This window comes from Eleutherodactylus coqui, chromosome 2 (genome assembly GCF_035609145.1).
Source record: "Eleutherodactylus coqui strain aEleCoq1 chromosome 2, aEleCoq1.hap1, whole genome shotgun sequence".
In the NCBI taxonomy this organism is placed as follows: Eukaryota; Metazoa; Chordata; class Amphibia; order Anura; family Eleutherodactylidae; genus Eleutherodactylus; species Eleutherodactylus coqui.
Window position 1 is genome coordinate 208,108,584 of NC_089838.1, and position 25,528 is coordinate 208,134,111.

General features: G+C 43.7%; 1 protein-coding gene across 1 annotated transcript; it reads left to right on the plus strand.

The window, feature by feature from the left end:
* The first annotated feature begins 632 nt into the window (after window positions 1-632).
* Window positions 633-16,190, plus strand: CD276 (CD276 molecule). Its single transcript, XM_066592354.1, has 8 exons — window positions 633-842; window positions 6,451-6,509; window positions 9,288-9,635; window positions 9,728-10,024; window positions 10,674-10,814; window positions 12,084-12,122; window positions 14,947-14,979; window positions 15,553-16,190. The coding sequence occupies exons 2-8, from the start codon at window positions 6,470-6,472 to the stop codon at window positions 15,576-15,578; spliced, it is 924 nt and encodes a 307-aa protein (XP_066448451.1). The 5' UTR covers window positions 633-842; window positions 6,451-6,469; the 3' UTR covers window positions 15,579-16,190.
* Window positions 16,191-25,528: the final 9,338 nt, after the last annotated feature.

The window sequence follows — 25,528 nt, forward strand, 5'->3', positions numbered from 1 at the left end:
TGGTCAGTATATAATGTATCTAGTCAGTATACAATGTATGTGGTCCGTACACAATGTATCTAGTCAGTATACAATGTATGTGGTCAGTATATAATGTATCTAGTCAGTATATAATGTATGTGGCCAGTATATAATGTATGTGGCCAGTATATAATGTATGTGGTCCGTATACAATGTGTCTAGTCAGTATACAATGTATGTGGTCAGTATATAATGTATCTAGTCAGTATATAATGTATGTGGCCAGTATATAATGTATGTGGCCAGTATATAATGTATCTAGTCAGTATACAATGTATGTGGTCAGTATATAATGTATCTAGTCAGTATATAATGTATGTGGTCAGTATATAATGTATCTAGTCAGTATATAGTGTATGTGGTCCGTATATAGTGTATGTGGTCCGTATATAATGTATGTGGTCAGTATATAATGTATCTAGTCAGTATACAATGTATGTGGTCCGTACACAATGTATCTAGTCAGTATATAATGTATCTAGTCACTATACAATGTATGTGGTCCGCCGGCTCCGGGGTCACCCGGCGGACATTATGCCTGTGTATGGGCACACCGCCGCTTCCCGTAGGAGGGAGGATAGGAGTGACAGGAAATCTGCGCGACCCGCACCGCCGCTGCAGCCGCCTCCAGCGAGAGGTCTTTGTCAGGAAGCTCCAGCCAATGATTGCGCTTTTCTCGCTCCCATCCTCCCGCCATCCATGATCTCACCACGGGATGGGAAGGGGAAACACACTAAACATGGAGCCGCCAAGTGGGCGATAGAGAGCGACGCTTCCTGTGGCGAGTGCCGCCGGGTGAGGGCTAGTGTCCGCAGTGCCAGGTACGTGGTGTGTGCTCGTGGCGGCTGTCTGCTGGTGCGGTGAACCCTTGCAGCCGGGGTGCCGGAGGGACATTACCAGTCACTGGTTCTCGGACCTGCTGGCTCCGCTAGGTGTGGCGGCTGCAGGGGGATCTGCCTGAATACACATTCATAAGGGTCTGTCCACACAGCGGACTCTTCATGGGAAAACTTGTAAAAATCCTCAAATTCAGTGTGCAGATCACTCCAAAAACCTCTGCCATGTGTACCTAGCCTTATTGCTGCAAGCCAAGGAATTCTAGAAAAACAACCCCCCACCCAAAACACTGCCTAATGAAGCGCTGTCAGGGCTGTTATAGGCACTTTTTAACCATTTAGAAAGTTTTTATGTTTTAAAGCGGTTTTCGGTGACTTTACTATTTAGTATCCTTAGCATAGCCCATCAGTAACACTGCGATAGCCCAGGTGGATACTGGCGGGTCGGACAGCACATGCAGAATCCGACCCCGTGCCCAGCTGGCATCCGCACATACCTGCTTTCTTCTTTGGCGAGCTGGCGGACGTGTGCAGTACAGTGTTTTTTTTTTGTTTTTTTTTTAAATTCCGTTTTTCCCACGCTGTCGCTAGGCGATGACGTGGAATCCATGAACCTTTCTGCAATGGTAATTGGATGGCTTCTATTTATTTCAATGAAACCCATCCATGCAGAATCCGTTCAGAAATGGAGCATGTTGCGATTTCTCTACCGTGAGCGGAAAATCGCAATCGATCTCTGCTCATGTAGAGGAAACTGCGTTTTGCCGTAGCATGGTATGGGCGGTATTTGCTGCGGAATCTAGAGGCAGATGCCCGCTTCGGGTTCTGCAATGTAAATCTGCCCGTGTGCAGGTGGCCTTAGGCAGCTATCACATCTTCGCTGGGGAATCCCTGCAGCCAAACCGGTCCATCCATTGACTATAATGGGGTCCACCCGCCTTGTCGCCCAGCTGGCCTGCTTTTGGACAGAAGAAAAAGTGCTGCTTTCTTCCGGTGTTTTCAGTCTGATCTGCGACAGAACTTCCAGTCGGAGGTTCCAATGCAGATATGAAACCAACCTCACAAGGGTATATTTTCTTGTATAAAGGTAAGGCCACCTGCACACGAACAGATTTGCATTGCGGAGTCTGCACCGTGGATCTGCAGGAAATGCCGTTTGTTACTTGACTCTTCCTGCACACTTGCAGAATCAAATTGCGATTTCCACAATTGGAGGAAAAATCACAGCATGCTGTGTGGATTCTGCACTGATGGATTCCATTGAAATTAATGGAAGCCGTCCGGATCATCCGCAGTACAGAAAATTACAGGTACGCACGGATGCCGGCCGGGCACAGGGGCGGATTCCACTGCGGGCTCCCACATGCGCAATTCGACTAGTCCGTGTGCAGCTGGCCTAAGTGTTCTTACCAATATTCAGGGTGCTGAATCCAAATGTGGAAAGCACAATTGTCGGTCAGGCAAGATAATTGTGTTATAGACGTAAGAAAGTAGGATATTCAATATTGTACCATTATTAGACAGTTTAGTGACCATTAAAACCATGAACCTCCTGTATCAAAACTGACAGAATCATACGGAACAGAGAAACAGAAATGCTTAACCCCTTAGTGACCAAGCCTGTTTGCGCCTTAATGACCAGGCCAAATTTTGCAAATCTGACGCGTGTCACTTTAGCATGGAAAAACACCAGAAACGTTTTGCATATCCAAGCGATTCTGACATTGTTTTTTCGCCACATGTTGTACTTCATCTAGGTGGGAAAAAAAGACCGATAGAATTTGTGTTTATTTATTAAAAGCGCCAAAATTGGGAACATTTTGAAGAAATTGTCATTTTTTTCACATTTCCAACTGCAATATCTCAAATATGTGCAAACATAATATAGAAATTTTTGTTAAGATATATTTTTCTATCCGTTTACTTTATTTTTGGCGCACATTGGAAAAACTTTCATTTTTTTTAACCATTTAGGAGACTTACAAATTTAACATTACTTTTCAGCATTTTGAGGAACACTTTGTTTTTCTACACCAAACCAAGATTGGAAAGGCTCATAGGAGTCAAAATGATAGATACCCCCACAAGTGACCCCATTTTAAAAACGACACCCTTTAAGGTATTCACTGAGGGGTGTCATGAGTATTTTAACCCCACAGTTTTTTTTTCAGGAGTCAATGCAATTTAGAAGAGAAAAACTCAAATTTCATATTTTTGCAAATATGTCATTTTAAAGACAGGACTTTTTTCTATAGTACACATGAAAATTAGGATTTGCACCCCAGAATGGATACCCCTGTTTGTCCCGTGCTCAGAAACATACCCATTGTGGCCCTAGTATTACGTCTGTATGCACAATGGGGCCCAAAATGAAAGGAGCAACCGGTGGCTTTCGGAACAGAAACTTTGCTTGAAGGAGATTTAGGCCCCATTGCCCACTTGTAGAGCTATTGAGTGACCAAAACGATGGAGAACGCCCACAAGTGACCCCATTTTGAAAAGTAGACCCCTTTACGAATTTATCTAGGGGTACGATGACTTTTTTGACTTCACAGTTTTTGAATGAATCTAAGCCAAGCAGAAGGAAAAAAGTATGATTTTAATTTTTTTGGCAATTGTGTGAATTTAAAAATAGTTTTTTTTTGTATAGTGTACATAGGAATGAAGACGCTCACCCCAAAATGGATACCCCTGTTCGTCCCGTGTTCAGAAACATACCCAATGTGGCCCTAATCTATTTAATGGAAACATGGTTAGGCCTATAATGGAAGGAGCACCCGTTGGATTTCAGGGTACAACTGAATAAATTCCAGGCCCCATTGCCCACTTGTAGAGACATTGAGTGGCCAAAACGAAAAAGAACCCCCACAAATGACCCCATTTTGAAAACTAGACCCTTTGACAAATTCATCTAGGGGTGTACTGCGTATTTTGACCCCACAATATTTGAATGAATCTAAGCAAAGCAAAAGGAAAAAATTACGATTTTCAGTTTTTTGACAATTTTGTCAATTTAAAAACTGTTTTTTTTGTACAGTGTACATAGGAATGAAGACGTTCACCCCAAAATGGATCCCCCCTTTTGTCCCGTGTTCAGAAACATACCCATTGTGGCCCTAATCTACTTACAGGACACATGGCTAGGCCCATAATGGAGGGAATGCCCGCTGGATTTCAGGGCAGAACTGAATAAATCACAGGCCCCATTGCCCACTTATACGGAAAAAAATTTGACTTCCTAAAAATAATCCCCCCCCCCCCCCACCACCATCCCCATTTTTTGGCATTCCCTAAATATTAGATAAAGGTAATAATATAAACTGTGTTTTATGTCCGAAGACAGGGGTAATTACGGAGGCTTGTTGGGTTGGGCACATGGGGCAAGAAAACCGGGTATCCCCCCTCCTCTCATGTATTTTGGGGGGTATTTCGTGACCTCAGCGGTGGGGATGGGGTGTAAAAAGTGGCGCTCTGCGAGGCTTTGTAATCTTGCTGCGGTGCAGCGGTCTCACAGAGAAGGCGCTCAACACGCTGCTCCTGGAACTGCATGAAGGCGAGCGTTCCTCGGGCTTCTTGTAAAATACGTATTACAGGTAGCGGTCTGAATAACGCCGGGCTCACACGGCCGTAGGTGGAATCCGCTTGTGGAGGCCCGCTGCGGATTCCAGCTGTGAGCCCGGCTGTGACCCTGCGTACGGCCGCGTAATGTACTGCGCATAACTGCCTACTCACACAGGCGGTCATGCGCAGTACTTTTTTTGTTTGCCTTTCCCGCGCCGTCGCTTAGTGATGACCTGGGTACCCGCAGCTCATACACAATGTATTTGCACATGGGCTGCGAGTATATCCGCCGTCATAGAGCACAATGGGCTCTAGGTCGCGGATATCCGCGGTAAAATATAGCATGCCGTGTTTTGTTTCTGCGAGTGGATTCCGTAATTCCGACCCGCTAATTGGGGGGAATTGTGTGATCCAATGCATGTGATTGATCCGTGGATTACCGCTGATCAAGCACATGCAGAACCCATAATTCCTCTCCGGTCATGCGTGACCGGCCTAATGTTAGATCGCTACTTTATCACGTGACCGGGGACCGCTCAGCGAGGCCGCCGGTCACTGCTTCAAGCACTCAGCGACCGTTGGTCGCTGGGAGCAAGGAGATTTAAAATTTCCTGGGCTCCTGCGAATGTGTCCGGCATTTTACCGTCGGGCGCATGCGCGGCAGCCGGAAGAATCTATGGAGGATAATCGCATCTGGATTCAAATGCGGAAGCCTCCGAGAAGATGTTTCATCTCCCCCCACCGATCGCATCGGTGAGGGGAAATGAAACTGCCACTTTTTAAAGAACTTTTACGTGATCCCCATTATGCATTGGATAACGGCGATCACGTGACCAGTAACCGCATACCGCGGCTCCCCGTGATATCTCCAGGCTCTTAGCCAGCAGCAGGGAGATTTTACATTTCTTGGGCAATCTTTCACTTTTGCGCATGCGTCCGCCATCCTGCTGACGGGCGCATGCGCAGAGGCTTTTTTTTTTACTTTTTAACTTTATATGATCATCGTTATCCGATGGAAAACGGTGGTCATATGACTGGAAACCACATACAGCGGTCCCCAGTCATATCTCCCTGCACTCGGCTAACTGTGACAGCCGGGTGCAGGGAGATTTTGAATTTGCCGGGCTCGCCGGCCTTCTGCGCATGTGCGCCACATCGGCACATCGCAGAAGCCAGCGGGGGGTCCCGACACCGGCCGGAGGACATCGGCGGACCTGAGGTGAGTCTTTTCCCCTCCCCTCATGGATCCGATCCATGAGGGAGGTGAAACTTTTTTCTTTTTTTACACTTTTTTTCACTTTTCCGGGATCGTCGTTATCCATTGGATAACAACGATCGCGGTATCGGGGACTGCTCACCGCGGTCCCCGCTGACATCTCCTGCCTCCCGGCTACCTACAGGAGCCGGGAGTGAGGAGATTTTAAGTCTCCCGCGCCGCCGGGCCTTCTGCGCATGTGGCTGACGTAATGCCGCCTGGCGCGCATGCGCAGAAGGACGGCTACGGCGCCCGGAGCATCGGGACAGCGGGGAGTCGTGCGGCGGACCTCGGTGAGTAATTTCAGCTGCTCCGATGGATCCGATCCATCAGAGCAGCTGAATATGTCACTTTTTTTGCAGTTTTATTTACTTTTTTGCGATCGGCGCTATGCTTCGCATAGCGCTGATCGCAATGCCGGGGGGGTCCGAACAGCCCGGGATGACAGCTCCATGCTGTCGGCTACCTGCGGACACCGACAGCATGGAGCTGTCACGTCCACAGCCCGAGGGGCTTTATTCTCTGCAGGACACATGTTTTTACGTCCTCAGAGAATAAAGCCCACTTCGGGAGGACGTAAAAACACTATGGGCTGGTCGTTAAGGGGTTAACGGAGACTAGCGGCCTTGTGGATGAGCCCTTATTCAGTTTTTCTGCTGTAAGACTGAAGCCCTAACACTGATGTGAACGAGCCCTTACAATCCGCTCTCTTTATGCCATATTCTTTTTGATTTGTCATCCCTTTAAATATCTCTAATTGCCATTCTTTCTTTCTAGCTCCTTGTGACCCTAAGACATGGATGTCCTCTGTTTGCTGCTGCTTCTTCCTTTATGCAGTAAGTTTGCTAAGATTCTATCAAAAGGGAGATGGTTACAGGGTTCAAGGTGTTTCCAGGCCAAAACTATAAATAAATACATTCTTGGCCAGGGAATGTAATAAAATACGGACACAACGATTCCAAATATGTTTTTTTCTTTTCAACTTTTCCTTTTTTTTGTTCACTTAAAAAATTTTAATAAACATTTTCACTTTTTTTCTTTTTTTTAGTTCCCACACTGGCAGCGCGTTTTTGCCACATCTGCAGACATCATGTACATTCCGGACCATTTATTTTCAGCCCGGGCCACTGAATGTTACGTTACTAGTGACAGTGTTCACTGCCTTGGCCAGAGATGCAGAGTTCACAGCCATGAGCTATTGCGCACGCGTTCACGATAGCGATCGGCACCCGTATATGTTTTATCTAGCATGATACCTTTTCCCCAAGCACTCATAGAATGGTAGAGTTGGAAGGGACCTCCAGGGTCATCGGGTCCAACCCCCTGCTCAGTGCAGGATTTACTAAATCATCCCAGACAGATGTCTGTCCAGCCTTTCTTTGAACACTTCCATTGAAGAACTCACCACCTCCCGTGGTAACCCATTCCACTCATTGATCACCCTCTAATATCTAATCTGTGTCTCTTCCTATCAGTTTCATCTCATTGCTTCTAGTCTTTCCTTGTGCAAATGAGAATAGGGCTGATCCCTCTGCACTGTGACAACCCTTCAGATATTTATAGACAGCTATTAAGTCTCCGCTCAGCCTTCTTTTTTGCAAGCTAAACATTCCCAGATCCTTTAACCGTTCCTCATAGGACATGATTTGCAGACCGCTCACCATCTTGGTAACTCTTCTCTGAACTTGCTCCAGTTTTTCTATGTCTTTTTTAATGTGGGGTGCCCAGAACTGGACACAATATTCCAGATGAGGTCTGACTAGCTGGCTGTCCACGGGTGAGGTGTCATTGCGAGATCCGCGGTGATAAATCGCGCGCGGAGCTCACCTGACATGCTTTCCATAGGATAACTGTGGAAAGCACAGCCTACTGCACACGAGTGGAAAACCACAGCGATTTTCCGCTCGCGTGATTAAAATCGTGGCATGACCTTTTAGTGCTTATATCGCTAACAATATTCCATCGCGCCGTGGACAGGCAGCCTTAGGAAGAGTAGAGGTGGATAATTAGCTCACGTGATCTAGACTCTATGCTTCTCCTAATACATCCCAGGATTGTATATGCCTTTTTGGCTGTTGCATCACATTATTGACTCGTGTTCAGTCTATGATCTATTAGTATACCCAAGTCTTTTTCACATATGCTGTTGCTTAGTCAAAACCCCTTTAACAGCTTAACTCCGTAGGACGTACGTTTACATCCTGGCTGTGTGTACTTAATGCAACAGGACTTAAACTTATGTCATGTGGATGGCGTGGGATCAGAAGCTGAGCCCACATCATCCTGCAGTACTGCAATAGCGGGGAATATATAAGAACAGCAATAACTGCTGTTAAGGGATGTAAAGAGTTCAAAGGGGAAGACCTGGACTGATCAGCTGACTGTGTGTTCGCTGACAGTGCTGTCATTACTCAGGGGTCAAAGTGGAAGTCTCTGTACTTGTAACTACAAGTTTTTAAAAAGAGGAATAAGAAGAAGGAAAAAAAGGGGGGGGGGGAGTTTATTGTGCAAAAGTGGAGAAACCTAAAAAAAATATTAGATTTTAGTTATTCTAATCATACTGATCTGCAGATCTGGTACTTTTAAGGCTGTGTTTTGAGGGTACTAAGTATGTCTAGCAATGTAATGGAGGCACTGTGTAGCATCTTCCAGCACTGGATAGAAGCTGCTGGTTAGGGAGTAGTCAGGATAAGAATCTTTATTTATATAGCGCCAACATATACCGCAGGATAGCCAAGAGTCATTACCAGGAAGTCTCAGGTCGCAGTACAGATGGAAGAGACGAGTAGTGTTGTGGGAGGAAAGCCAGGATTTGTTTTTGGGAAGTTTCAGGTCACGGTACAGATAGAGGAGATGGGTAGCGTTATCGGGAGGAAAGCTAGGAGTCCTTATCAGGAAGTCTCAGGTCATGGTACAGATGGAGGAGGCGGGTAGCATTGTCGGGAGCAAAGCCAGGAGATGTTATTGGGAAGTCTCAGGTCGCTTGTAGTGGAAGAGGAGAGTAGCTAAATCACGGCTGTAGAGCAAAATAATCATAGGACGGTGCAGTGGCAGGTTCAGGCTTTTATAACGAGCCTAACTAGAAGCAAGGTGGGGCCAGAACAGGAAGACAGGAACTGGATTGACACGAGCATGGAACAAGGCTAAGTTTGGCACAGGGGGCTTGTCCAGCAAGCTGGATAGCTCACTGGGGAGGACAGTTTCTCTCCCCAGTGAGCTATCCAGCCTGCTGGGCAAGCCCCCTGTGCCGAACTTAGAAGAGGGGGTCCCAGGTTTGAGTCCTGACACACTGACTTCTGCTGGTGATAATATGGAAACATTGAGCATGGCTGGCAATGTTATGGAGACACTGAGTATGAAATGAGGATTTGCACCACAGAATTCACCCTTTTCAACGAGTATGCCTGATTCACTAGTAAAATTAATGACAAATCAGCAAGTAACATGCGGCCTTTGATATAGATTTGTTGCGTAGCCTCCTGGAGAAACTGTACTGCAGGTCATATACACAGGCATTTAAACTAGAGCAAAAAAACAGATTGCAAACAATATCACAGCTGCAAACTAACATTATTCTCCATTTCTCTCTTGTATTATTTTTTGTTGTTGTAAAGGATCCATTGAAGTGATTGTTCCTGATGTCCCTGTCACTGCGATCCTGGATGAAGATGTCTTACTTCCCTGCAGCTTTTCTCCTCCAGATGGATTTTCCTTGAAGGACCTCAGTGTATTTTGGGAGATCACAAAACTCCAGCAGGTTCATGCCTTTACCCAAGGACAAGAACAACTAGAGAAACAAGACTCAAAATTTATTAATCGGACACAACTCTTTCTTGGACAACTACTGCGGGGCAACATGTCCCTTTTACTGCACAAAGTTAGTTTATCTGATGAAGGCACCTACACGTGCTTTGTTAATGTGGGGAACTCCAGTTCAGCTGCTGTAATCCTCCAGGTGGCAGGTAAGCATGCATTATATGGGGGACAGAATCTTAGTAGTGACACTCTTCTGGTGATGATGTTAAACTAACCCATTGACTTTACTTTACTATAGCCTTCTACACTAAGCCTACATTGCACCTGGGGCCTAATGAAGGTCTTAAACCTGGTGACCAGGTAACCGTAACCTGCCATACCTATCGCGGATACCCTCAAGCTGAAATACTGTGGCAAGATGGAAGTGGGAAAAACCTTACAGAAAATGTTACAACATCACAAGTAGCCAATGAAGAAGGCTTATTCCAAGTGAAGAGCTCTATCCGTGTAACACTGGAGACCAATGACACTTACACTTGCCTAGTGTATAATCCTCTTCTGCAGCTGGTGACCCATGCATCTCTCACTGTCACAGGTCAGTGCAGAAAACACACTATTTTGTTGTAGGCCAGCTAATGGCCCATTTACACGTAAGGATTTTCACTCAAAATTCATTGAAATGAACGAATTTGAGCAATAATCATTCAGTCAGCAAAAAAACAATCACTGGCTTCTCGTTGCGTGTAAACGCTCCCCGCTCAACGCTTTACATAGAAGGTGAAGCGCTGAGCAGGAAGCCGGCGATTGTCTTTCAGTCTGCACGAGCACGGAGGACCTTAGCCGTGATGTCAGGGCTCATACTGTAGTTGACCCGACTGTCGTTCCGTGTAAAAGGACCAAAACAGATGTTAAGCAGACCAGTTGGTTCCAAAGGAACAGAGCGAAAATTGCACAGGCGCACTGCTGCTCCATTCATTTCAATGACGGCACCAGAGATTGCCGAATTTTTTGCACTTTGCAATCTCCATTGCTTTTATAAAATAAAAGGTGCGCCTGTGCAACCTCTGCTCTGTTCTTTTTGGAGACCAGCCGGACCTTCGGTTGTGGGAGGTCCCAGTGTTCGGACCCTCTTCAATCTATTTGTTTTTACCTATCCAGTAGATGAGGGAAAACTTGAAAAAAAGAGAAAACCCTTTAAATAAATGATTTATGTTTTTTAACTTCTATCCTCTTGTCTTGTAAAGGCCAACATCTCTCTTTCCCTATGGTGGTTGTGTGGGTGACAGTCGGGCTGTGTGCTTGCCTCCTTGGCCTTCTGGTTGCTCTGGCGTGTGTGTGCAGAAAACATCTTAAACAGACCTGTGAGGAGGAGCAGGAAGAAGCAGGTAACTTAATAAAATTATGGTCGTACTACTGCTCTGCTGGGAGGGAAGATATGTCAGTACTAGAGATGAGCGAGCATTGTCCTTAGCGAATATCTCCCCGCTCGGAAGAAAAGGTTCTGGTGACAGGTGAGTTGCGGCAGTCAGCAGGGGGGAGCGGTGGGGGAGGAGGGAGAGATCTCCCCTCCGTTCCTCCCCCGCTCTCCCCAACAGCTCCCTGCCCGCTGCCGGCAGCCGAATCTTTGCTCCCGAGCGGGCAGGTACTCGTTAAGGGCAATGCTCGCTCATCTCTAGTCCGTATACATCATGTTGGGGGAGATTTTCAAAAGTGGTGGAAAGGAAACGTTTGTTCCCAAGAGAGCTCTAAAATAAGAGATGTGCAATTTGTTTTTTTTAGTATGGGAAACACCTACACTTTTTCTTTGCCATTTTTTCAATAAACCTGTCCAATTTATTATATTTCTTTCAGTGACATTTGGACTACTTGCGCTGTAGATTTTTCCCGCAGTGAGTGGATGAAATTATTATTATTTTTTATTTCATCCACAGTCCCTGTAATGTAAAATTCTGCGGGTTTTCCCACATCTAATTTACGCTGTGGAAACTTTGCTGCATTTTTGCAGCCTGTGACTGTACCCTAAAAGGAATGTGTTATGAGACAAACACTGTGCAGCTACTGGAACAATGTGCTGAACTCCAAGTGTGCACGCCTATGCTAATTATGAAGCCCTTTAGTTCCACTAGCTGTGAGGAACCTTGTGGTTGTGTTTGAGAATCTTGGCCAGTGCACAGTAGCACTATGAACATAGCTATGAGCATCTAATAAGTGTAGACAGAGGCCAGGCTCACACTAGCATAAGTGATATGCAGCAATTCACAGGCAATTAAATACATTGGCTTACGCTTTTTCTGCTCACATTTGTATGTAAGAATTGCGTAATGCACAAAAAGCAAGCAGCATGTTCTTTTGTGCGGCGTATTATTCACAAGAGAGACCATTGTTTCCTATGGGCACACTAATCAATGCCGCCCATATGCACATCACTTATGGACGGTGGACAGTTGCAAAGTGACAACGCAGGAAATTTAAACAAGTGCTCGGCTCTCTCCGACAGGTGGCTGGAACCGAGCTTACGGATTTTCCCATTTTGGACATGAAAAGCCAACGTGGGAATACCCCTTGAACTGAAAAGCAGTGTGGGCGTAGAGCACGTAAATATGACAGATGCATGCCCATCAAGGTCAACCTTTTTATTCTTTCCTTTAATGCAGGTAATGAAGAACATGAAGAAAATGGAGAGTTAAAAACAGGTATGGCTACACAGAGAAACGATACATCACTTGTCATGTACATCCAAGCTGCTTACTATTTCTGTTCTGCGGCCTCACTGACCAGAACACGGTAAAGTTTTGGCTTTATTATTGGTTGTAGACCATCTCAAGAGCTAAAAAAAAACCTAATTTATTTTAAAATCTGTCCCCTGCACCCAGTATAGCAATAAAAAAAAGAACAGAAAGGGTCAGCTATAGCGACCCTCCGGGCCCGAACTAACAAAGATGGTTGCACCGCCTCTCTGACTACCTGATGCGAATTGTATGCAGTGGTAGTCTAAAGCTGCATTCACACATGTTTTTTGTTTTCAGCCTCAATTAAAAAAAACTTTTAAAAACTGCATGTATTTTTAACTCCTTAATGACACAGGGGGTACAGGTACATCTTGTGCGTTCGGGGTTTGTTTGGAGGGGGACACCTGCTGGCCTGAATGCTGATCGCAGTTAACCAGTTTAGGTGCCACTGTCAGTTCTTACAGTGGAATTTAAATTCCCCCATTGAAGTTTGGGGGGGGGGGGGGGGTCCTGAACAGTAGCCCGTAGCGCTACTAAGGCTGATTGCTTATCAAGCCACGCCTGTGTTGTGACTTGATATAATGTAATACTATGGTATTACATTATACTGTGTGGGTGATCAAAGGAACATAACTTCAAATCCCATGTGGTGACAAAAGAAAATGAAATCAGTAAAACTTTAACTAAAGGGGTCTTCCAGGGAGAATACTACCAATGACCTATCCGCAGGTGCACGCCCGCCCATTTACCTTCTGTCCCTCCTATTGGACCATATAAATGGTATCCTACCTTCCCTGGTTTTATTTGTAGGCTTAGTCCCAAGAGAGGAGCATTCTTAGAGGTAGGTACCCATCCTTCCCACATTAAGATTAAACCACCTGGTATTAGCATTAGGACCCATCTAAAAGCTTGGTCACCTGGACGTTGGTAGATGGTATATAATTTGATAAATAATATTGGCCCAAGAACCTTGCATTATTTAATGTGGTTAGAGTATTGATTATAGGTATGTATGCCTCTGATAGTAAATATATTATGAGTGCTGTTGCCATTTTTGGTTTCTGCTTCTATTGTGTTGCAGCCATGGTTTAACGTGCACCTATGGATTTCTGTTGGGAAGTGCTGACCTATTTATCTTTTTTTTTTTCCTATTCATCAATAGTTGATCAGCTGGGGTTCGTTCGTTCGAGACCTTGACTGATCAGCTGATTGTGTACCTGCTAACAGCGCTGCAAATACACAGGGATTGGAGCAGAAGCAGCGAAAGTCTCTGCTCCAACCTCTGTGTAGTGGCCGGTGCTTGTAACTGCAGGCATGGCTCTCACTGAAATCCATCAATGGTCAGCAGTGCTCATGTGGGCAACGCTGGTTAATCAAAGCAGGTGTAGTGTCTTCGATAAATGATGCATAATACCATGTGCAGCAGGTAGTCAGACGCTGGTGCGGCCTGCCTTTTTGTCCAGGCCTGGAGGGTCATATCAGTAAAACTTTAAGTTGCTAAACCAGGTGCAACTATAGCATCACCTGTGCAGCATATGATCACTTCTGTCAAAAGAGCCTCTTTTTCTACGCTATACCCCAAATTACTCGGTACAACATCAGTAAGGAATGTGTCATAGTTTTCAAAGCATTGTTGTAGATGTATATCACAAATAGCATGGTGCCATGTTAAGGCCCTTTTAGCATTCTGTTCGTTCAAAACCTTGCGCTCCTGCGGGGTTTTGGACGATAATCGCCCCATGTAAAAGCATGCAGAAACTGAATGACTGGATGAGATTAATTCAGTTTCAAGCATGCTTAAAATCCTGAACGACCATCGTTCTGTGGAACAGCAGCCGTGTAGTACTGAATGGCCGCTGCTTAGAGTAAATGGAGAGGAAACTCTCCTCCAGCCGCTCCACCTCCCTGCTGGCCGCGCCGTGAGTGATCCAGCGATGCTCACTTGCGTGTGTGACAGCACAGGAGTGAGGATACACAGGGACAAGTGTCAGGCATTGTTTGCCCAACACTCGTCCCATGTAAGAGGGCCTTTAGCCAGGAAATCTGTGTTGGTCAGGCTGATAAGGACTTTCCAGTCCTTGACGCACAGACTCGATCCAACACCTGGATTTATGAGCTATTACATGAACACAGTTCACACGCTCATCAGATGGTCTCCAGATCTCTGAGCTCCTAAAGCTGGCTAGACCTTTTGAGAAAAAAAAAATCACCTGAAATGGCCAATTTCGGGCGACTGTTGGCTGCAAAATTAATACGAAAGATTGTTCACAACGTCTGAGGACAAACTTTGGTCTGCCAATGACTATCCATCTTGTTCGAAATTTTTGGCCGACCGCAAAAAAATTGTCAGTGATTGGCATTATCAGTCAACTCCGGCTGATCATGCCATTTGTGCAAGCCATGGAGTTTTGTAAAAGGAAGAAATTGTATTCCATCTCCTTAGCTACCCCATATCCCACGCAGGAGTCCTGCTCACTGGCACTCCAGATCTGGAGAAAGCTGGTAGTGGTCATGAACCGTTCAGCGGCAGTGATCAGAATGGGGGACACCTAAGTCATACTCATCCCCTTTTTGCTTTATTTTCATAATTCCATGCCACAGAATTTTTTTGGAATACCCTGCAAATATAATGTTTTTGCTTAACCAATAAAGATATTGCTTCTATGATGCTTTTGTGGGGGGTTTTTTGTTGTTGTTTTTGCTTTGTTTTTTTAACACACAAGTTTTTACTAACACATTGCTTTGTAGTAGCCATTTTGCTGAAAACCACAAATTTTATCTTTTACAGCCATGCAGCCCCTAAAGGCCGCCTCAGCAGAAGGTAAGACAGTGCTAAATATACAATGAAGCCTTGGTCAGTAGGAAATATGTAAAGTTGCAGTAGGAAAGTAGAGCAAAATAGATAGCAGCTGTTTGTTTGACCTCTTTATGTAGGGCCTGTTCAAAAGTGCTTCCTTATATTGGTACTAAAGCAGATTTGTCTATTACGTAGCTGCACTTTGAATTTGTCACCACATTGCTTGTCTATATGATATGTAGTACAATATACTTCAATTACACATTATCACAAGCAGAAGAGATTTAGATAATGGAGAAAATAAGGCAAAGGGAAATAAAATGCATTAGTCTGCTCTCCCAGTTTTGTCAGCAGAATGCATGGTGCTTATACTCTTTATTTATAAAAGTATTCTAGTGGCTGACCAGTACATGGGCTCAAAAAATAAAAAAGTTCTGGCTTTTGAAAAGTGGAGATGAAAATTCCCCCCCCCAAATCGATTCAGGCTTATGGCCAAAATAGTCCGTGTCCTTAAGGGGTTAATAGAAATTCTTAATAATTAAAGGTTTTATTTCTTGCCCCCTATTTGCTGGTCTCACACGCTTTATTTCCTTTCAGGTGATGACACCTCAACTTTAGAGTGAGATCGCTTACCCAGTCATCTCTTGGAAATACATGCTGCAGTCTCCGCTAGAAGGATGAAGGGACGGCCATGATATTGTCAGCGTTGCTGGGTTTGCCTTCCTGTGCCGAATTCTATTTGGCCCAATATGTGAAAGCATTTGATGGAAGGACGCAGGATAATACTATTTGTTTGTTCTATTGCTGCACTTGTCTGCAGTGAATGCTGGATCAGTATGGTGGCTTTTTATAATAGGGAGTAAAGTTATGACATACATACAATGTAAGAGTACACATTTATAGGACAGGGTAAAATTCCCATTTTACTGATTAGTTTGAATTGTAGCATTCTTAATAGTAAATGACCTAGAACTGTCACTGAATGTTCATTCTGTATCAGAGTTGTTACATTTCCCCGTTTCTGCTGGTCCAGAAATCTGCAAGGGAGACGAATAAATCACACATAAGCGTTTAATGTGTTACCCTTTAGAGAATTTAGAAAAGAAGCAATTCATTGCTAATCTATTGATAGTCTATGGCAGTAAGGTTTGATACATGTTTCTGCCTGGGAGCCACAACATTGAGGGATTTGCTATTATTTTGTAAGATGTTTTTAATAAACTGCTTTAATATCACCAATGTGTTTATCTTGCTAGAATGTTCTGAAACGGAGGTATTATATGGTCACTGACTTTTCAGCAAACTTCAGTGTATATGATAGCAAATGTGATAACTAGAAAAAGTGAAATCACTTTATTTACCTAAAATGATGAAAAACTCTCCAAAGTGCTGACCACTACGGGGTCTCGTTTCCTTCTAACTTGATGTCCACTGCTATTGTAAAGCCTCTGCTAACAGAAAGACTGATAACAGGAATTAGGGAAGGTTGTTGTTTCATGCCGCCTACTGAAGTCTATTACGGGAGAGAAAGAAGCTACTGCAGAGTCAGAGAGAAGCAGAGAGACTTGCAGAAACGTCCTGCTGCAGCTAATAGTGATTTACTGTCTCACAGCTACTGGAATCACATCTATACTGCTCAGTACTGATGCGTAATGTCTTCCATCAAGCTCTCATTTTACGGGTGTGTGGTAGAGAAGATTTCCTACTTTCCCATGTGTGCATTGTATGGAGCCATCACAATAACTACTCTCCATCCACCATCTCAGGGAATAGTGAGAATCGGGTCAAAGGCACACATCTGTATTGAGTTGCCCCTGAGAAACCCGGCCGCAACTTGCATCAGACAACATACAGACATCAGTCCATGTACTTTCTAAAATACATAGACCCTTTACACTGCATGTCTTATTCTTGCCTGTGAAAACGGACTAGAGTAGAAAATGTTTTGTTTTTGTTTTTTTTTTTCTTCACATGGACCATCATTCAGTGTGAAAAATAACACGTTTATACTTATAAATGTTCTTCCTCATAATTGGCCCATGTGACTGACCAACCATTTAAATGATTGCTCATGCAATATTTTCAAACACCCATATTAGCCTATTTCTAGCTAAATGTGTATGCACAGCTTTAGCGCAGTATAGGCACATGAAAAGATTGCAACTATACTGCACTAAAAATTGTGTGAACAGGTGATTTCCAGCTATTAAGTCTCAAGCTTAATTGGCTGTGAAATTACCCGTTCACAGGATCAGAGGTGCGTGGTGCGTGTTATCCAGCTCCCATAGGAGTCTATGGAAACTCCCATGCATCACAGAGCAAAGATGGGTCAGGTTCTATCTTTTCACGCACCACGGACCTTAGATGCGGGCAATGCAGTCGCATGTCCTATCTTTGTTAGGTGTGAGTATTTTGCGCATCTAAAATTCCTTAATCTGAACTGTTCTATAGAAACCATTGGTTCTAAGAGGCACAATCTTTTCACGCGCCTATAATGCGCTAAAACCACGCTTGTGTGAACGAGGTCTTAGAGTCAACCAAGCCAATGACCCTTTAGTACAGTAAGTTATCAAAAAGCAATACCTGTGTTTTTTGAATTCAACATAAATGGACTAGCAAAGAGACAGCGCCTTATCTTTTTTTTTTTTTAAATACTGTTACTATTTTTCTTTGCATTCTATGCATCTTATAAAGCGGCATGTTTTGCTGTAGGTTTTTCCACACTTCTGGTGAGGAAACATTTTAAGTGGCATATGAATATGTGTTGTAGATATTTTTATATCTTGTTTCTTGTGCGGCACATACATCCCCTGTTGAGGTAAAATCTCTAATCTCATCATGGGGTATTGATATCTTTGGGCAAAGTCCCTCCTTTTAAGGGCTCCTTCATACTGGTCAGGGCGATATTGGGCTGTGATTCATGGCCCAATATCACCCTTGCAATCCTTCTGAAAACCCCTGGATGCAAGGCGTTTTCATATGGAAACAGCCTTGCATAACTGTGGGGTTCCCTTTTATCCCTGCCGCAGCTGTCACAGCCATGGCAGGAGATCGCGATCTTCTCCCACTGTTTTCAATGGTGCTAGCACTGCTGCCGCCAGCCCTATTAAAAACATGTGGTGACCCCTGGATGCGACAACTTTGCATCAATGTAGGACTGAAGGAATACCCTGCTGCAGATGTCACAGCCGTGGCAGGGGGTTGCAATCTTCTCCCATAGAGATGAGCGAGCACGTCCGTATAAGTCAGTTACTTGAGCGAGCCTCACTCTTCTCGACTAACTGCATTCATTCTTGTCCGAGCATGTTCGGGGGGGGGAGAGAGATCTCTCACTCTCTCCCCCGCTGCCCCCCCCCCCCCCCCCCCCCCGAGCACTGCACAAGAATGCAGTTACTCGAGAAGAGCGAGGCTCGCTCGAGTAACTGACTTATCCGGATGTGCTCGCTCATCTCTATTCTCCCATTAATATCACAAAAACAATGGACATATTGCAATGCGGTGCCATGCAGGAAAACTTTGCTAATGTGAATGAACCCAATCTCGCACGATTTGCTCGCCAGTGTGAGGGTGCCCTAAATAGTATACTGCACAGATGGACTAGATTTAATAGTTCTTTATGAGCAGAACAAACTATGAATCAGGCCCCACATTATTAGAAGAACATGGTTGCTATCTTTTAAGAGCAGCACCACATTGTTACAGTATCTGATATAGCACTTCAATTCCACTAAGCTTTAAAGCGCCACTAACTTTTCAGGCAGCTTATGCTCATCCACTAGCTTGTGTTTAGTCTCCTCATTTCTGTAATACATGTGCATTAAAATATTGTTGCTTTACCACTGTAAATCAATCACAGAAAGCAGCCATATACTTACCAATGTACTGATACAAGAGAGCAGGTAAATGTACCACATACCTGAACTGCTTTATGGAGGAGCAAACTGCACAGGTGAAAGGTACTGATGAACAGCCACTCGCACGTCTTCCTTATATTGAGGGGGAAGTGGCTGCTTAGTACTATTCTTCCACAAAAAAAGCATATACAGCGTATCAGACCACATGGTACATGTAGTGCACCATGCAGGCTTACAACCTATTAATGAAGCCATATTTCAATTCATTGGGCTGCCCTGCACCTCATAGCTGAACAACACTTATATGCATGAAACAGGGTGCAAATGGCAGCAATGCCATTGCATTGAATATCTGTGATTGGTTTATCGAGCGCTGGTTCTAAATTGGCTGAGCCGTGGCGCTTGAGAACCAATCACAGCCAGCACTTCCTGGAGGCGGGGATTTTGAACCTCCAAACCAGGAAGCACTTGCTAAAAACTACAAGCAAATCCACTGGAGCTGAAGAGAAGATGTGCGGTGGACCTAACAGCAGCTGTTAGTTGATGTTATTGTTTTTTTTGTTTTTTTTTTATTTGAACCCCTTCCCGCTCCATGGCGTACCGGTACGTCATGGAACAGCGGGGTATGTATGAAGAGAGGTTGTGTGGCAACCTCTCTTTATACAGTGCGAGCGTCAGCTGTTTATAACAGCTGACACCAGCGGGCAATAGCCGCAATCGGCCGATTGCGGCTATTAACCATTTAAATGCCGCTCTCAATTCTGACAACGGCATTTAAATCCCCCAAACGATGTTCGGGGGTTCGCATGCCCCCCCCCCCCCCCCCCCCCGCGGTGAGATTGGGGGAGCCGTGCAGGTGTCATGGAAGCTGGGTGCCTAATTAAAGGCCCCAGGGCTGCCTTACCAGACTGCCTATCAAGCCATCCCCGTGTGGTGGCTTGATAGACTGCCTGTTAAATTGCAGTATGACATTATGCTATAGCATTACGTCATACTGCAGGAGTGATCAAAGCATCGCTGGTTGTAGTCCCCCAGGGGGACTTCAAAGTAAAGTAAAAAAAAAAAATCAATAATAGAAATAAGCGCATTATTTTTCCCGCAGGGTGAACGTCGTTCGAAAAAAAACCCGCCAGAAATGCACTTTTTTAGTTACCCTGTCTCCCAGACAAAACGCAATAAAAAGTGATCAAAAAGTCATATGTACTCCAAATTGATACTCGGAAACTACAGGACATCCCACAAAAAATGAGCCCTCGCTCAACTATGTTGATGGAAAAATAAAAAAGTTATTGCACACAAGATGGCCGCAGAAAATAATTGAAAAAAAATTTAATGTCTTTGAAAAAAAAAAAAGAGTAGTATAGTAAGAAAAAACCTATACAAGTTTGGTATCGTAGCAATCGTACCGACCCATAGAATAAAGTTATCATGTCACTTTTGTTGCCGTTTGTGCGCCGTAGAAACAAGACGCACTAAAAGATGTCGAAATGTCATTTTTTTAAATTTTACTCCACTTAGCATTTTTTAAAAAGTTTTTCAGTACATTATATGGTACTTTAAATAGCACCATTAAAAATACAACTCGTCCCGCAAAAAACAAGCCCTCATACAGTGACGTCGATGGATAAATAATGAAGGAGTTACGAATTTTTAGAAGGGGGGAGGAAAAAACGAAAATGACAAGCCCCCCAAAACTCCCGGCAAAAGAACACTACAAAGTTGCACGACTGTGTAGCGACACAAAAATGTGATACCACTGTGAGAAAATGAAGCGATATCGCACAGAACACAGATGCACTGTCGCCCATGTGAAAGAGGCCTTAATACCAGACACAACCGATGGATACCGTATTTTTCGCTTTATAAGACGCACTTTTTCCACCTCCAAAGCGAGGGGAGGGGGGGGGAGTTGCTGCGTCTTATAGAGCGAATGTGCCAAAAATTAGTTCCGAGCGCCATTTTTAGCGCGATTGCGAATTTACCCATGAACGTGATTTAGTTAGCGAGATTGTGTGTTAAACTTGCGATCGCACGAACAAATGTGCGACCAGTCTCTTCCCCACTGCCGCCCATACATACCTGTGATTGGTCGTGAGCGCCGGCGGGTACTACTGCTGCTCCCCGCCTCCACCGAACGGCTTCCTTCCTTCCTCCTGCTGCACAGAAGCGCCGCTGTGATATGGAGCGCCGGTTTTTCAGACCTCTGCTGCTCCCTCTGCTCCGTCACCCGGCACTAACCCTGCGCTGTCCCTGGGTGAGGTCAAATTTTTTTCCCCCTATTTTCCCGCTCTAAAACAGGGGTGCGTCCTATAGACCGGTGCGTCTAATAGAACGAAAAATATGGTAAGTGCTTTGCTGTTTCTTGAAGAAAGCAGCCATGTTCATTAAATGCTGTACAATCCCTTTTAATCATTACTCAATCAAGACCTTCACCTGCATATCTTCTTTATAGATCTCCAAGATTTTGATCAAAGAAAAATTCATTCTCTTGATGTTTAAAGGCAAGTTCTAGATACCTTGAGAAGGACGAACGGCTTCAAGGCCGGCAAGGCCACATTACCAAGATGAATAAAAAGCACAATTATCTTTTATGATCTACAACATCTAGACTTACCAGGAGCAAAAAAGTATGATTAGAAAGTGGCCTGTTGTAAATATCAAGTTTTGCATTAAACATGTTTTTAAGGACTTTTGTTGCTTTTTGTCTTAATTTTGAATTTCACCCTCTATATTCTTGTAGAAAAATCCTAAAATCCTGTAGTTTGAACACTGTTGTTAAGGGCTCCTTCCCTCTGGCGTTTGCCTCTGTTTAACCCCTTAGTGACCACTTTATTCTACAGGGCCGTCAGAATGTAGAAGGGAGTGTGACAGTTCCCTGCTATCGCTACCGGATGTAGCCAACAGCTTGGAGCTATCACCGGGGGCTGTGGTGTGTGGTACGCAGTCACATGATCGCTATTTCACGAATAATGGCAATCACGTGAAAGGGTGCTAGAAACTTTAAAAAGTTAGTTTCATCTCACCGGTCCGATTAGTGAGGGGAAATGAAACTTCTTACTTGAGGCCTCGGGATTTGTTCCCCAATGACATCTTCCTCCACAGACCTTCCCTAGATAGCAGAGAGCCTGGAGCAGTGACTGGAGGCCCCGGTGAGCGATCCCTGGTCACGGGATTGCCGTTACTAAATGGATAACAGCGATCACATAAAAGTTAAAACAAAAGTTTTTTAAAAAAGTTAAAAAAATTAAAGTTTCATCTCCCTTCACCGATCAGTAAGGGGAGATGAAAGTTCTTACCTGAGGTCTCTGGCGGTGAACCCCGATGCAATCTTCAGTCCCGAGCCCCGCCGCTGATCTGCGCAGACAATAGGGGCATAAATGGGAAAATTGGGAACTCATTTGGCCATTTTTACATGGCCAATTACTACACCACTATACAAATCTCTCCATTCGGCAAATGCAAGGGCCTGCGGCCTGTGGGATAATTGGCAGAAAAAGCGGGATTCCCACAACCCATGGTGTTCAGGTGAGTGGAACATACACACTTGCAAGTGACACACTGCTTGCAGTCAAATGGCATGACAAAAAGGACATTTACATGCTCTCGACTGCATGCAAAACCTCCGATGCAGTAAGGGAGAGGGGGACTGACATAAACAAAGGAAAAGTTGTCTGCGTCACAGACTGTAATAAATTTATTGGGTTGTAGACTTGTCCGAACAGATGCTTCAGCCATACCTTGTGAAGCGAAAGACCAGGGCCTAGTATAAAAAGGTAGCAATCTACCTTATTCAGATCACTACCTATAATACATATTTTACCAGGGAACGTTCACTTTCTTGTAGATCCAGGAGAAGGTTGTTGAGCACCGTTTGTTTGAGACCTCCGCATCTCAGCAAGCTTATGAGTCTAAGGAGGTGTGAAGGCTCACAGAGCGCCACTTTTTACACCCTATTCCTGCCACTGACGTCAAGAAGTACCCCCCTAAAAAAGGTTGGGTTTGCAACAAGCGTGGGAGAATTAGGGATACCCGGTTTTATTGCCCCCTGTGCCCATCTCAACCAAGTCTTTGTAATTAGCCCTGTTTTGAGACATAGATAGACAGTTTTATATTATTAAATTTGTCTAAGATTTAGGGAATGCCAAAAAGGGGTGATTCGTTTAGGGAGTCAATTCTTTTTATTTTTTTTCTGCACAAGTGTGCAATGGGGCCTGGGATTCATTCAGTTATGCTTGGAAAGACAATGGGTGTTCCTTCCATTATAGGCCTAGTCATGTGTCTAGTAAGCAGATTGGGGTATTGCTGAACACAGAAGAACTGGTACTATAAAATTTGGGGTGCGTCTCCCCAGTTTTCCCTGCTTGAAACAAAGAAAACTCATGAAAGTTACATGTTTGTGAAAAAAATTAAATTTTAGTTATTTTTCACCTGTCTTATAATAATTTTTGCAAAAGATTGCTCAGTACATAACTAGATAAATGGCCTAAGGGGTCTATATTTCAAAATGGGGTCATTTGTGGGGGGCTTTCTATTGTTTTGGAAACTTGACGGCTCTACAAGTGAGCAATGGGGCCTGGAATTTATACAGTTGTGCCCTGAAAGCCAAAGGGTTTTCCTCCATTACAGGCCGAGTCATGTATCCAGTAAGCAGATTGGGGCTAAAATGGGTATCTTTCTGAGTATCCATTTTGAGTTGCAAGTCTTCATTCATATGTGTGCCGTACAAAAAAACCCTTGTTAATATGACACAGTTGCCAAAGAAAATTACAATTGTAATTTCTTCCTTCTGGTTTGCTTAGATCCATTCAAAAACTGTGAGTCAAAATACACAGTACACCCCAAGATGGATTCATTAAGGGGCCTAGTTTCCAAAATGGGGTCATTTGTGGGAGTTCTCTATCATTTTGGCAGCTCAAAGGCTCTACAAGTGGCAATGGGGCCTGAAACACCTACAACCAAAATGTCTGTTCTGAAAGCCTCCGGCTGCTCCTTTAGTTTTCAGTCGCATTGTGCATACAGGCATAAGATTAGGCCACGATGGGTATGCTTCTGAACACAGGACAAATAGGGTTATTCATTTTGGGGAGCAAATCCTCATTTTCATGTGCACTACAGAAACAAAACCTGATTTTAAAACATATTTACAAATATATGAATTTTTATTTTTCTCCTCTAAAAAGCATTAACTCCTGGGAAAAAAAAACTGTCGGGTCAGAATACTCATGACATCTCTCTGAATATATTAAGGGGTGTATTTTTTTTAAAATGGGGTCATTTGTGGGGATATCTATCATTTTGACACCTATGAGCCTTTGCAATCTTGGCTTGGTGTAAGAAAACAAAATGTTCCTCAAAATTTTAATAATTAATGTTAAAGTTTTTGCTTCAATAATAAAGTAAACAGATGGAAATATATATTTCATCAAAAATCTGTACCGTATGTTTGCATATATTTGATATATTGCAGGTGGAATTGTAAAAAAATGTTAAAAATGTTCCTATTTACCCAATTTTAGTGCTTTTAATAAATATCCTCAAATTCTATTGGTCTATTATTACCACCTAAATAAATTACGATATGCGGCGAAAAAACAATGTCAGAATTACTTGAATATGCAAAAGCTTTATAGAAAAGCTTGGCCTGGTCATTAAGGCGAAAACAGGCTTGGATATGATCCCACGAGAACAAAACCACAGCTCTACGTATGTGCTGAATCGCAGACAGTCCCGCAATACAACTCTGCGTGACAATGCTCATACACAATGACACACATGCACGGTCACATGGGAGTCCCTTGTAGGATCATGGACAATCCCACGATACTACTCTGTACGCTGATGTGCATGTGGAACCCATTGTGGATTTATGCACAGTAATGTATCACATGAGATATTTGTATATCCATATTGTTAAAAGCCAATGACATGCCCTTAATGGTCGGTATCTAAATGGCAAAATATTCTATTAGGAAAGAATAAATAAACTGTCTCAATATAGACAAACTAAGTGAATGCGTAGTTACTATATCACCTATTATCGCAATATGCATAACAGTTAAAAATGACCTAATGTCCATATTGCCCCCTAAACGAACCAAATGGTGATCACCCTACACTAAGGAGAATCATAAGGTGACATTGTAGTGGCATATATTAATATATGCATGTACCTATAAAAAACTTTCTCATTGTGTCATATAGATCATTATAATTCAGATATTCCCACAGACGTTTGATCAATACCAGCCACCCTAACCACCATAGTCTAAAGGGGACCGCTAACGAGAGAATAAAGAATTTTTGATGTCTATACTAATCAAATAGTAAATCATATCATTAAACGCTTTGAATGGTATGCAATGCAATAACCCAGTGCAAGCCGGGCAGGATAATCATGTAAATAATGGAACATCCACACAAAGTATTCATGCACCAATAAATTTTACTGAGAAATTTGCTAAAAAGATTCACAAGTATGCAGTCACAAGAGGATCGCTCACTTGTCACCATGATATCCATCAAACCTGTGTGGGGAAGATAAACACGTGTATTAAAAACATGTTGATAACGTGCATTCACAAATAAAAGATGGCTGATGCTAAATATATGGAAGCACAACATATTTATGGTTCAAACCCTTAGGTGTCATACTATCTAATAAAAAGATCCAACGTAACTCTTTTCTAACAGATGGAGGTACATTTTCAATTACATGGAAC